The 14,473-nt window shown below is 44.8% G+C and overlaps 1 protein-coding gene across 4 annotated transcripts in view; it reads right to left on the bottom strand.

The window, feature by feature from the left end:
• Positions 1-1,672: 1,672 nt before the first annotated feature.
• Positions 1,673-14,473, bottom strand: part of CLPB (ClpB family mitochondrial disaggregase) — a 176,500-nt gene continuing 163,699 nt past the window's right edge. Inside the window, exons 17-19 of one of the 4 annotated variants that reach the window (XR_016393826.1) lie at positions 7,388-12,937; positions 4,000-4,057; positions 1,673-1,777 (exon numbers count right to left, since the gene is read on the bottom strand). Coding sequence is in view for 1 of the 4 variants with exons in the window: in XM_089915254.1 (XP_089771380.1) it covers positions 12,848-12,937 (90 nt within the window). In the remaining 3 variants the exon portion in view is untranslated. Of the gene's footprint in view, positions 1,778-3,999; positions 4,058-7,387; positions 12,938-14,473 lie in introns of those variants that run through there. The other 3 variants (XR_016393827.1, XR_016393825.1, XM_089915254.1) reach the window with 3 other exon arrangements.

Below are 14,473 nucleotides of genomic sequence, written 5' to 3' on the forward strand. Positions count from 1 at the left end.
CGTGGGCGGGGGGGGGCGGCAGGAGGGAGACAGGGACAGAGGTGGCGACAAAGGTGAAACATGTACAAGAAAGAGGAAGGAAGGGAAGGAGGTGGGACAAGGCAGAGATAGAGGAGACAAAGATAAGAGAGAGACAGAGAGGGGGACAGAGAAAGCAAGTGAGGCAGGCATGGAGACAGAAAACACAGGGAAGAGACACGGTTGGAAAGAAGGATTGTGATGGAGATGAAGAGGGAGATGAGACAAAACAGGGCAGTGATAGTGAGACAGACACACACGGAGGGTCAGTCTCAGTGAGACAAGGCCAGGGACAGACACAACAGAGGAACAGAGGCTAAGGGGCGGAGAGAAAGAGCCTTTGGAGAGCCGAGACCCACCAGCTGGAGCGCCCAGCGGGCAGGACTGTAGTGGAGGCGCGGTGTGAAGCTGCAGAGGGGGAGGGTTGCCTCTCTCCTAACTTGTCCTGAAGGCCACACAACCCTGCCCTGCACCTTCAAGGCCCAGCCTGCCTCTCCCCTCCCCCAGGTCCCATAGTTCAGCCCCTCTCCCCGCTGCTGCTGGGTGTGAGTCTCTGGTCCCCAGCACCCTCGGCACAGAGTGTGTGTGTGTGTGATGAATGTCAAGACTGGGGAGTAACCAAATGACCCCTTCACTCTTTCTCAGCTTCCACCCCCTCCTGCAGAGGCCTTTTTCTTCTTCAGGAAAACCACCTAGACTCAGTCTGGACTTGGCCACAGACGCGCTCCACGGACTTAGCCATTGGCCTCCATACTGTGGGGCCACAGGATACAGAATCCTTTCCAGGAGAAGAGACTAGAGAACTCTTCCACCCCCGCAGCTCACCTAAGGAGGATTTAGCAGCTTTCCCACCCAACCCCCAGCCTCCTGCACCCAATCTTGGCAGGTCCTGCAGGTGGAGAAGTGGAGACCCAGCAAGAAGGCAGGGGGGGCCCCCTTGTCACCAGCCAGAGTCCTCGGGGGTTGAGAGACGGCTCCTGGAATCCCTCCCCCCAGCTTACCAGCCCAGTGGGGAGCATGCCCACCCTCAGGTGATTCACTTCCCTGGCCACTCATTCTTTGCTTAACACAAGGACACCTATCCCCCTTTCTGTAACCACTCCTTTTCAGGGTGTTTCTTTGAGGTATTTTCTCTAATTATTTTTAGGTCTAAGCTTCTAAAACTGAGAGCAAAACTGATTCAAAATGTTCTCTCCACTGGTGTGGGAGGTGCACCTCTCTACCTTGACCCAGGGACCCAAGTGATCTCACAATTGGGAAATCAGACAGTGCCACTGCTCTCTTCCTTAGACCTCCCATGGCTCTCCATTGCCCTCAGGATCAAATCCATTCTGGCCCACAATGTCCTCCATGCCAGTTCTCCAGTCTGCTTCCTCCTCACCGTGGTTTTCTTTGCAGCCCTCACACATTGATCTTTTAGTTCAGAGCTGTTCTCTCTGGCTGGAATATTCATTCCAGTCTCCATCCCACCACACTCACCCCATCCCCCGCCAGAAAACAAGCCAAAACCTGGTTGACGCTTGTTTGTCCACTGGGTATCAACTTGGAAGTCACTGCTTCCGGGAAGCCTTCCCTGATACCCCTAGACTAGGTTGGGTGTCCCACAGTACCTCCCTCTCTTTTGGTTACTCACCTTGTTGAAGTATTTGCAATAAGGTGCAAGGTCTCAGGGCAGAGCTGTGTCCTCATGTTGATCACTTTCTCTGCAGCCTACCCACGATGTCTATGGCATCACTGCACATCATAGGCCTTCCCATATCTGTTTGTTGAATGAATTAGTGAAGGCTAGGCTGAACTCTTTGTGTTGGGGAATCCTGCCCTTGTTTCTAGGGAAGGAATCCCCATCCCCAGCCTCCCACTCCCCACTCTCTGAAAAGGGATCATACTCCCGTCTTCATTCCCTCGGTCCCCAAGGACAGGAAACTTCCTCCATCTGGGCCAACCTTCTGCCTGGGAGAAAGTCATTCCTCATCTGAGGAATTTTCAAGGGGCCATATCCCTTCCACAGGGACAAAGCTGAAGCAAAGGAGCAACTGAAGCTTTCATGCAGGGACCAGCAGAGATATGAGGTCCTGGTTCCACCTGTCTCTGTTTCCATGAGCCATCCCTGTCATTTCTACAGTTTGGTCATTGAGCCATTAAGTTCCTCGTTCTGTCTAAACTGCTTTAAGTTGGGCTTCTGACACTTAAAACCAAGAGCTCTGAGCAGTATAACCTATAAATGCTTGACACCTTTACAGATAATCAAATGGCTGTGATTGGAAGTTTTATGGTAACATGCATGTTTCAGGGTCGGCTGGGCAGGAGCTGCCCTTCCCCTGACTCAGGACTGTGAAGTTCGAGCCTCCTCTCTCTGCAAGGAGCCATTTGTATCTGCTGATTGGCACTGAAACTGAGATGAAGCCCAAGAAAATGCTTTGAACCCTGTCCACTGTTGGGTTCAGGTGTTTCAGATGGTGGAGGTGGGGGGACTTTGGAGGCCAGGCTGTGTGCATCTGTGTGTGTGTGTGTGATATGCGGACACCCAAGAGGGCTTCCTGAGAACTCACCATAAAAGAAGGAGACAGGCAGAGTGGGCTGGGCTTTGCAAGGGCCTCATACCAGAGAGGCTAGTGGCTGTGATCTGATGAGGGAGCTCATCCTGACTGAGACCCCCTCCCAAATGCGTGCACTCCTGGGGAACTAAAAATGGTCTGACATGAAACACTGTCACAGCAATCCTGCTGTGAAGCCTCCTTGCTAAGCATGTCCTCACTTCCATAACTGATGACAGATTCTGGAGCCTGATTGCTGGGTTCTGGCTCTGACACTGCCACTTCCAAGCTGGATGACTTAGGGTAAGTTATTCAACCTCTCTGTGCCTCACCTTTTTCACCTGTAACCTGGTTTATTTTAATGATTAGGTGAATTAAAATATATGAAGTAGGACTCCCCTGGTGGCACAGTGGTTAAGAATACGCCTGCCAATGCAGGGGACAAGGGTTCAAGCCCTGGTCCAGGAAGATCCCACATGCCGCGGAGCAACTAAGCCCATGTGCCACAACTACTGAGCCTGTGCTCTACCGCCCGCAAACCACAATTACCAAGCCTGCGTGCCGCAACTACTGAAGCCCGCGCGCCTAGAGCCCATGCTCTGCAACGAGAGAAGCCACTGCAACAAGAAGCCCACGCACCACAACGAAGAGTAGCCCCTGCTCGCCACAACTAGAGAAAGCCCACGCACAGCAACCAAGACCAAGCGCAGCCAAAAAATATAAATTTATTAAAAATATATATATATATGAAGTGTTTGAACAGTGTCTGGCACATAGTAAACATTAAATAAATTAGCTCCCACCACCACCCCTTCTCTCTCTCACCAAGTGATTGAGGCCTGTGACTGACAGACCCAGACCACACTCTAGTCAAGCTCCTCTGATCTGTTGCACCTGATACCTGGATATGTAATCTGGGCATGGACTCCTGTCTTTGCATCACAGCATCACTTCTACCTTCGAGATTTCAGAAGCTATCAGGGCCCTGCAGAGTTACCCAGCCTGACCCCTTAATTTTTGCAGATGAAGAAACTGATGCCCAGAGAGGAGTCCTGGAGGAAAAGTGAAAACAGCGAGAGTGTGTCATGGTGGGGGGGATTCCTTCCAGAGAGGGAGCAGCATGCAAAAAGGAACCTGGGGAGAGGGTACAGTGGGGACTGTCCTTTTTCTACTGCTCTGATCCCAACTCTGTGAGCCTGGATAGTGGAATTACCTTGAGAACAGAGGAGAAAGGACCCATGCCTTGGAGAACTCTCACTGCCTGTGGTCATTTGGAGAATTCCCAGGCTACTTCTAGAGCAGCCACAGATCTTAGCCTCCCTCAGAACTCTGAGCAAGGATCTCCAGGGCTCAGAGTGTGGGCACCAGGCTGATTTACTAATCCAGTGCACTCCTGTCAGTCCTTCTCTCTCTAGGGGGAGAACATAAAGTGATGGCGCCTCCTTACCTTTGAAATGCATCTTCTCACTCTCCGAAGCAATGTCCTCAGTGTCATCACTGTACAACTATGATTAGAAGCCAAGCTTGATTAGACATCCATGTCTACCTTCTAATAAAGGATGGAGCTTATCTATCAGTGAAAAGTTAGCACATTTCTGGTCCTGCTTAAGGACCTTAAAATTCCTTTCACCCCCATATATCTACCAACTCCATCAGCAATGTTCTTCCCAATCGCTCTTCTCTCCTGCTATAATTTCGGGTCCAGGGAAGGTTGGAGGCAAATATATTAACTGTATATTCCCAACCTGTCTATCATAACCTGTAGTCTCTTGTTCATCTTTCTGTTATGGGGACAACCCTTACTGACTATTTTTTTTCTTCCCACCACTACCTTAGGTTACCCGGTCTTCTATTAATTTCCACTTTTATTTTTAGCTTCTAGCATTAGGCCTTTCCAGGGATCCTAAACATCTAAAATGTTCAGTTCTCAGAGATCGCTGAAGAGTGAGAAGAGATCTTAACTCAGTTCTACAAATATTTCTTGAGTGTCTGATCTATGATGGAATCATGGGGCAGTTGACACATGGGGATAAATTAATCCTGGTTGCTTTCTTTAAGGATCTTCCGATCTGGTGGGCACATAGGCACTTAACTTATGGGGAGGCTCTCCTTAGAATGTTTTAGTTGTCTGGGCAAGAGAATGGTACATAGAAGGTGAGACAAGATGGCTCTTTTTTTAAAAAGGGAAGGGGGAAAAAAGGGTTTGATCCTACCAAACATGCCATACATTGATAAGCTTATTCAAGCTTTTGTGCATGAGAAAGGACTTGCCTCAGGGCCACCATCGTGGACATCTGTAGTGTGGTTAGCCCAGCACAACTTTTCTCTTGGGAACTGTCTCCTCCATCCACATGGCTACCCACGGAACCATTGTTCTTACATAATCCTACCCTCAGCCATAACTGGTCCAGGTGTGGGTACCTGTTTGAAGATGGGTCAATAAAACCCTTTCTCATCATTTTTTTCTTATTTGAATTGAGAAACCAGTCATTCTCTTTTGAATGGTGAAAACTATAAATGTAAAGCTCAGAAAATGTTTGCAGCCATGTTCCCCAACATGAAGAGAAGGAAGGTGGTTGGAGTGAAGAAAGAATAAATAAGAAGCTGAGGCAAAAGATATAGAGACTTATGTTAGAATTTCAGAGCCTAGTTCCAGTTATTCCTGAGACATCCTTACTCTTTTTGCAAATTAGTTCTTCAGCCCTTTATTGAATTTTGTTACCCAATACAGTCTTCTTTATGTTTAATCTATTTCAAGTTGGATTTCTGTCACTTCCAAACAAAGAGATTCAAATAAAAAATAGGTATAAGGTATGCAGAGATGCAAACAGCAGACCCTAAAAAGGGAACCGGCCTTGTTGATATAGGGTGGGATGCAGTGAGAATCCCTCCATTCTGAGCCTGGAAATGAGATGTCCTTGTTAGGTGATAATGAAGTAACTGGGAAAACTACTGCATGTTGTCTCTTAGAACTTGACCTCAACTTTCCCCATTGCCCTGTGGTTGTAACTGCAGAGGATTAAGCAGAAAAGTGGTAAAATAATTCACATCTGGCAACCTTGGGAAGGGGTTTAAGAGGGGACAAGCAGATGAGGAACAGCATGACAATTTGTAACTCTGGTAAGGAAGCCTCTGCCCACGGCCAGCAATCTGAGGCTGCCGCAGGAAGATAGCCATGTGATCTGCAGATTGGTTATAGCCAAGTTCTCTGCCACACTCTAGAGTGAATGCATTGATTAGGAAACATTGACTGTTTGACAGGTGATAATGGGAATATTTGGGAAGATCTAGAGAAATTAGGGAAGTGTGATCCTCTCAGTCCTTCTTCGCACCCTGGCCTGAGAGTAGGGAAAAGTAGGCATTTTTTTTGACATCTGGCATCTGAAACCACTTCCTATGTTAGGGGAATTCCCTACCTAATAGATGCCAGATACTCTCTGAACTTCCCTTAAAACCAGAGTGCAGACACCTGACCTATTCTCAGCCAAGCATGTACCTTGATCACAGCCTAAGCTAATGACTCTGTATCTAAGGGAGTGAGCACTCAGTGACCATAAGAATTCTCTCCAGGGGAAATGGCTTTACAGCAAGATCTAGTTCTAGGTGCAGCATGGCCCCGACATAGCTTGTTTTGGGCAGCATTGAGGGTTCAGTGCCAACCATGCCAGCTGTGCAAGGGGCAGTGGTGATGGGGCTGTCCTCATGGAGACAAAAATGCAGCTTAATTTAGGGCATTGTTTCTAGTTGTGTGGCTCTGTATTTGGTCCTCCAGTCATTTCAGCAATCCCCTGAGATATGTTTTATAAATGTAATATGTTTAACATAAAATTTTTTTTTGCTTAAATAAGATGAAGTTAGTTTCTGTTGCTTGTAACTAATGACTGATTGATAAAGAAATTGGTACTAGATTGGCTGAGGGCATCAGACTCTCAGGGTACTAGTTGGAATCTGGGAATAGTTGTGTGGTTTTGTTGGGACTAGAGGTAGTGGAAATCCAGAGATGGAGTGGCATTCAGGGGCAAAACAGCTCATCAGTTTATTACTAGTGGCACCTGGAATGAAGTGTCCATTGAGAGCACAGACTTGGGGGACTGTCAGAGATCAGTATAAAGAGAATGAGGAATGCAAGGATTGTGAGGAGGTGTGGAAAGCTTAAAGAGATTGAAAAATGTAAAAATCAAACTCAAAGATTGCTCCTGTGTGAGAGTTTGAGTATTGTTTGGAAGAGGGACATGGGTTGGTGATAAATGAGAGGATGTGTATGGCTAAGAGAGCCCTGAGTCCTCTATGAGTTAGGGTTATGTTGGGTGAACATAAGGGAAAATCCAAAATAACAATAGTGTAAACAAGATAACAGATTATTTCTTCTTCACTTAAAGTAAGTCTGAAGGTAAGGAGTCCGGTGTTGGTATGGCTGCTGAGTGCACATCAGGGACTCATATTCCTTCTTCCTTTCTGTTTCCTAGAGTATGATTTCTAACCTCAAAGTTACTTCATGTTCTAAGATGGCTGCAGGAATTCCAGTCATCACATCCACATTCCAGGCGGCAAGAATGAGGAAGAAGGAAAACAAAAGGTACATTTCTTAGTGAGATATCTCCCTAAAGAACGTTCCAGAAGTTCCATGCAACACTTCTGCTTACTTCTTTTCTGCCTGAACTCAGTCATATGGTCACATCAGACTTAATGAGAGATTAGAAACGGCATGATTTTAGCTGGGCATGTTAGTATCCCAAATAAAATAGAGTCTCTGTTGCTGAGGAATAAGGAGAGAATGGATATTAGGCAAGTGTATTAGTTATCCATTGCTGCATAACAAATTACCCCAAACTTACTAGCTTAAAACAACACACACTGGGCTTCCCTGGTGGCGCAGTGGTTGAGAGTCCGCCTGCCGATGCAGGGGACACGGGTTCGTGCCCTGGTCCAGGAGGATCCCACATGCCGCGGAGCGGCTAGGCCCGTGAGCCATGGCCGCTGAGCCTGCGCGTCCGGAGCCTGTGCTCTGCAACAGGAGAGGCCACAACAGTGAGAGGCCCGCGTACCGCAAAGCAAAAAACAAAAAACAAAAAACCCCCAAAGAAACCACATACTTATAAAGTCACAGTTTCTGTGGGTAAGAAATCTGGGTGTGGCTAAGCTGAGTCTTCTGCTTCAAGGGCCTCGCCCAAGGATGCAATCGAGGTGCTAGTTCTGCAGTCTCAAATGAAGGCTTGACTAAGGAATGATTTCTCCCAAGCTCACTCACATGGTTGTTGCCAGGACTCAGTTCCTCCAGGGCTGTTAGTCTGAAAGGCTCAGTCCTTATCAGATGTTTGCCAGTGGTTACCCTCATTCCCTTGGCCTATGGGCCTCTCCATCAGGGCAAGCATGTAGGAACAGCCAGAGAGAATGCCAGCAAGACTGAAGTCAGCCTTTTATAACCTATCCTTGGAAATGACATTCTGTCACTTTTGCCATTTCTATTCCTTAGAAGCAAGTTACTATGTCTTCCTGCTCACACCCAGGGAGAGGGGATTACACAGGGCATGAGCATCAGGAGGCAGGGATCTCTGGGAGTCATGTCAGAAGCTGTCTACCACAGCAGGCAATTGGTGATCTCTCTTACAACCCCAACCTACCACTGAAAATAGCCAGAGATTATAGCACCCTCTCCCTGTCCAATGGGGTTGCTTCCCTCTGGTGTGAAGACTATATGTAGACTTCCCATGGGGAATTAGGTGGCAAGAGGAAGCCAAGTCTCCTCATGCCCCATCCCTCTGACTTAATTGTCTCCATACTCATTATCAAAAATCAGACCCCAACATGCATCAGGGTCAAATAGGAGCTCAAATTCACAAGAAGGCCTTCTCACTAAAAGAATTACAAGATTTTTCAAATTTATGTCAATAAAATTTGGCAAATATATGTGGGAATGGATTCTGAGGGTTCAGGACTAAGGAGCAGGAACATAATTTAAAATTAGGATGAAATGACCAATATGAGTGCACTTACCAGAGAGCCTGGATTCCATGTGCCGATTTTAAGAGCTGGGAGTTCTAATCACCTTTTTGTACAAAAGAGATGAGTTTATTTTTTCTTAGAGTCTAACATCTTATTATATTCACTTGATCACATATCCACCCATCTATGCATTTTTCTGTCAATTCATTGTATTTTTTTTCAGATTATTTTTTTAATTAATAGATTTTAGTATTTAGGACAATTTTGGATTAACATAGAAAATGAGCAGATAATAGAGAAAGTTCTCATATACTCCCCTCCCCCACCCTAGTTTCTCCTATTATCAACATCTTACATTAGTGTTGTATATCTGTTAGTATTAATGAACCAGTATTGATATATTATTATTAACTAAAGTCCATAGTTTACATTAAGGTTTACTCTGTGTTATATGTTTCTATAGTTTTTGACAAATACATAATGTCTTTATTCACCATTACAGTGTCATACAGAATAGTTTCACTGCCCCTGTGTTTCAACTATTAATCCCTCTCCCCTTTCCAATACTGTCTCTATATTTTTGCCTTTTCCAGAATAGAATCACAGAGCATGTAGATTTTTCACACTGTATTTTTGATGCATTCACAGTAAGTTGCAGACATCCATACACTTGGCCCCTAACACTTCAGTGTGCATATCATTAAGTAGAGAAAATTATTGTTAATTTTTCAGGTAAAATTTTCATATAGTGAAATGAATAAAGCTAAGTGTACCATTCAATGAGTTTGACACATGCATATATCTGTGCAACCCTACCCCTTACCATCACCCCAGAAAGTTCTTTCATGCCTCTTCCCAATCAATCCCAAGCCCGCTCCCTCAGAGGCAACCACTCTTCTGATTCTTTTCCACTACAGGTTAATGTTGCCTGTTCTTGAATTCCTCTGAGTACTCTTTGTGTAAGCCTTCTTTTTTATTCAGCATAATATTTTTGAGATTCATCCATGTTGTGTGTATCAATAGTTCACTACTTTTTATTGCTGAGTAGTGTTTCATTGAATGAATATACCTGTGTAGGCAGAATTCTAAGATGTCCCCCAAGATTCCTGCTTCCTGGTGCACATGGCCTGTACAATCCCCAATTCTGTGAATACGATGGGATAGCACTCCCATGATTAGGTTATGTCATATAGCACAGGGGTCCCCAGCCCCCAGGCCACGAACTGGTACCAGTCTGTGGCCTGTTAGCAACTGGGCCACACAGCAGGAGGTGAGAGGCAGGTGAGGGAGCGAAGCTTCATCTGTATTTACAGCCACTCCCCATCACTCGCATTACTGCCTGAGCTCTGCCTTCTGTCAGATCAGCGGTGGCATTAGATTCTCATAGGAGTGCGAACCTTACTGTGAACTGTGCATGCGAGGGATCCAGGTTGCACGCTCCTTATGAGAATCTAATGCTGGATGATCTGAGGTGGAGCTGAGGTGGTGATGCCAGCGCTGGGGAGCGGCTGCAAATACAGATTATTATTAGCAGAGAGGTTTGACTGCACAGAAACCATAATAAATCAATGCGCTTGAATCATCCCCAAACCATCCTCCCTGCCTCCAGTCCGTGGAAAAATTGTCTTCCATGAAACCAGTCCCTGGTGTCAAGAAGTTGGGGACCACTTATATAGCACATTTGACTTTAAAAAAAAATTTTTTTTTTTCTGTTTTTTAATTAATTATTTTTTGGCTGCACTGGGTCTTTGTTGCTGGGCACGGGCTTTCTCTAGTTGCAGCGAGCAGGGGCTACTCTTCATTGTGGTGCTCGGGCTTCTCATTGTGGTGGCTTCTCTTGTTGTGGAACACAGGCTCTAGGTGCGCGGGCTTCAGTAGTTGTGGCACGTGGGCTCAGTAGTTGTGGCTCACAGGCTCTAGAGCGCAGGCTCGGTAGTTGTGGCACATGGGCTTCGTTGCTCCGCAGCATGTGGGATCTTCCCGCACCAGGGCTTGAACCCGCGTCCCCTGACTCGGCAGGCGGATTCTTAACCACTGTGCCACCAGGGAAGTCCCGCACATTTAACTTTTAGAAAGGGGGATTATCTGGGTGGATCTAACCTAATGACATGAACCGTTTACCTTTGGTTCAAGAGGTCTTAAACAGTGAAGTCAGAGAGATGTGAAGCATGAGAGACACTCAACAGGAGGATGATTCTTCATTGCTGGATGGAGAGGCTACATTGCAAAGAATGTGGGTGACCTCTAGGAGTTGAGAGTGATTTCCAGCTGACAGCCAGTAAGAAAACAGGACCTTAGTCCTACAGCCACAAGGATCTGAAGTCAGCTAAGAACCTGAATAAACCTAAGAGTGGATTCTTCCTCAGAGCCCCCAGAAAGGAATGCAGCTCAACTGACACCCTGAGATCCAGAGCAGATGATAGTCCAGCCACGTTCTGAGTAGATGAGAACTGTGCCAGACTTTGAAATACAAACTTGTGAGCTGAAATGAACATTGTTTTCAGCTGCTAAGTTGTGGGGTTATTTGTTACACAGCAATAACAAACTAATATAATACCGCAGTTTGCTTAGCCATTCTCTTTTGATGGACATATGGGTTATTTCTAGTTTTAGACTATTATCAATCATGCTGCTATGAACATTTATGTACAAGACTTTTTTTGTGGTTATATGTTTTCATTTCTCTTGGGTCATAGGGTAGATGTGTATTTAGTTTTCTAAGAAACTGCCAGAGCTTTTCCTAAAGTAGTTGTGCCATTTTACACTCTCACCAATAATGTATGTGAACTCTGGTTGCTCCACATACTCTTGAAAGTCAAATAGTGTCAGTCTTTTTAATATTTTCCATCCTGGTGGGTGTATAATAGATTTAATTGCTTTTTTTTTCAGTTGGTTGACTGACACCTGGATTCACTGATGAAGTTAAATGAAATTGAGAATCCTTTGGTATAATGAAGAAGAAATAATTAAAACACTTAAGGAGATGAGAATGTTGGTTTATAAACCTCTCCTTCTAGGTTTACAAGTGTGATTCATCTACACCCAATTCCACCCCCTGAGAGGGCCCAGATGACATTCTCTTCACCAAGGTGTTGAGAAATACATTTGTGAGAGGGTGATGGCATCTTTGGAAAGTGCTGTAGCAACTGGTTTCTGCAGGCCAGTGATGCTGGAGGAAGACACTACAGATGGGACTAAAGAATATGGGTAGTTCACTAATATCCTAATTTGTAAAACCAAAGTCCTCTGGAACTGGCGAACAGAGGGTGAACTTAAGACAAGATAGTTATGATCTTTCACCCAATTTCCAGGCCTGGGTTAGTCCACAGACTTCGAGTACCTTGAATGAAGTGAAAGCAAGTACACTTATGGAAGATGTATATAAATATCTGTCTAGATATTCCTTGTAGATTTCCCTGATGGGACCTGTAGTCATTTCTCAGGGTAAATTATGGGTTGAATTATGTCTCCCAAAAAGATATGTTGAAGTCCTCACCCAGGTACCTTTGGAATAGGTGACCTTATTTGGAAATATGTTCTTTACAGATGTAATCAAGTTAAGATGAGGTCATATGGAATTAGTGTGGGCCCTAGTCCAATGACTGATGTCCTTATAAGAAGAGGGAATTTTGGACACACACACAGAGAACACCATGTGAGGATGGAGGCAGAGGTTGGAGTGATGCAACTGCAAGGTGATGCCAAGGTCTGCTGGTAACCACCAGAAGCTAGGAGAGAGGCATGGAATAGATGCCCCTCAAAGCCTCAGAAGGAACCAGCCGTGGCAACACTTTGACTTTGGACTTCTGTTCTCCAGAACCGCAAGAGAATAAACTTCTGTTGTTTTAAGTCCCCCAGTTTGTGGTACTTTGTTATGGCAGCCCTGGAAAATGAATAGAATAACTGTGATACTGGGATTGTTGACACTGGCTGTAATGCTAATTGGGGCTGTAGTTGGCACAGTGGTCCACCATTCAGAGTGGAGTCAAGTGATAAATTGACTTGATTCTAATCTACTTCAACATCAGTCCAGTCCTTAAACCCCTTTCCCCATGATTTCTCTAGTTCCAGAGTGTATAGACTAGGGATAGTAAGCAGTTGGCAGAATATGTCTCTCTAATACAGGGAATACAGCTATTATGGTTGAAAGGGCTAAGTGGAAGCCCTAGGGCTTCCTTCCTATCAAAATTATAAACAACAAATAATAACACATCACTGGGGGGAAATGCAAGACTTGGTAACCATCAAAGACCTGAAAATTCAGAGGTGGTGATTCCTGTTACTTACCCACTTAACTCACCTCTCTGGCTCATGATGAAGTCAGAAGAGCCTTGGAGAATGACAGTGGATTATCAAAAGGTTAAGACAGGTGATGACTCCAATTGTACTGCTGTTCCAGATATGGTTTCTTTACTAGAGCAAAACAATAGAGCCTCTGCCACCTATAATAAAGTTATTAACTTGTGAATGTTTTTTCTTTATTTCAATAGCAAAGAAGGCCAAAAGTAGTTTTGTTTAACCTGTCAAGGGCAGAAGTACATCTTCACCATTTTGCTTCAGGACCAAGTTAACTTTGCCTCTGGGCCACAATTTAGTCCACAGGGACTTTGATCACATTAGCATCCCATAAGACAACACATCGGTCCACTATGATTATGACAAAATGCTGATAAAACCTAAATAACAGGAAGTATCAGGTACCCTGCATGTCTTAGTGAGTTGGTGTTGTCAGTGTTTGGGATTTTAGTCATTCTAGTAAGTGTGTAGTGGTATCTCACCGTTTTACTTTGCAATTCTCTGATAACATATGATGTGGAACATTTTTTCATGTGCTTATTTGATATCTGTATATCATTTTGGTGAGGTGCTGTTCAGATCTTTTGCCTATTTTAAAATGAGGTTTTTTTTTATTGTTGAATATTAAGGGTTCTTTGTGTATGTTGAATACTAGTCAGATATGTGTTTTGCAAATATTTTCTCCCAGGCTGTGGCTTGTTCTTCCATTCTCTTAACAGTGTCTTTTGCAGAACAGAAGTTTCTAATTTTAATCAAGTCCTACTTATCTGCTTTTTCTTTCATGGATCTTGCTTTTGGTGTTATATCTAAACAGCTATTTGGGAGTTCCCTGGTGGTCCGGTGGTTAGGACTCGGCACTTTCACTGCCGGGGCCCAGGTTCAATCCCTGGTCAGAAAACTAAGATCCCACAAGCCCTGCAGCATGGCCAAAAACAGACAAACAGCCATTGCCAAACCCAAGATCACCTCAGTTTTCTCCTATGTTATCTTCTACGAGTTTTATAGTTTTGCATTTTACATTTAGGTCTATGACCCACTAACATGTGTATTTTATTATTATTATTTTAAATTAATTAATTAATTTTTGGCTGTGTTGGGTCTTCGTTGCTGTGTGTGGGCTTTCTCTAGTTGTGGCGAGTGGGGGCTACTCTTCATTGTGGTGCGTGGGCTTCTCATTGTGGTGGCTTCTCTTGTTGTGGAGCACGGGCTCTAGGCGCGCGGGCTTCAGTAGTTGTGGCACGCGGGCTCAGTAGTCGCGGCTCACGGGCTCTAGAGCGCAGGCTCAGTAGTTGTGGTGCACGGGCTTAGTTGCTCTGCAGCATGTGGGATCTTCCCGGACCAGGACTCGAACCCGTGTCTCCTGCACTGGCAGGTGGATTCTTAACCACTGCACCACCAGGGAAGTCCCTACGTGTGTATTTTAAATAATATTTTATCAAAAAGAAACAAATAAAAAGAGAAAAATTTTAAATCAAATTAAAAGTACAGAATTTAAAAACAATCAAGACATAATGAAAAACATCAGTCCTCTTCTCTCCCCACTTTTATTCTCAGAACCCAGAACCTACTCTCTAAACCATTCTAGCTGTTTCTTTTGGTATTTATCTCCATACATTTAGATAAATCATAATTTTAGGTAACATTTACAATGTGTCAGGCTCTATCCTAAGTGCTTTGCATGC

The sequence above is a fragment of the Delphinapterus leucas genome, chromosome 7, assembly GCF_059928025.1.
Source record: "Delphinapterus leucas isolate spDelLeu-1000000601 "Yukka" chromosome 7, BTC_Dleu_Yukka2, whole genome shotgun sequence".
Lineage (NCBI taxonomy): Eukaryota > Metazoa > Chordata > Mammalia > Artiodactyla > Monodontidae > Delphinapterus > Delphinapterus leucas.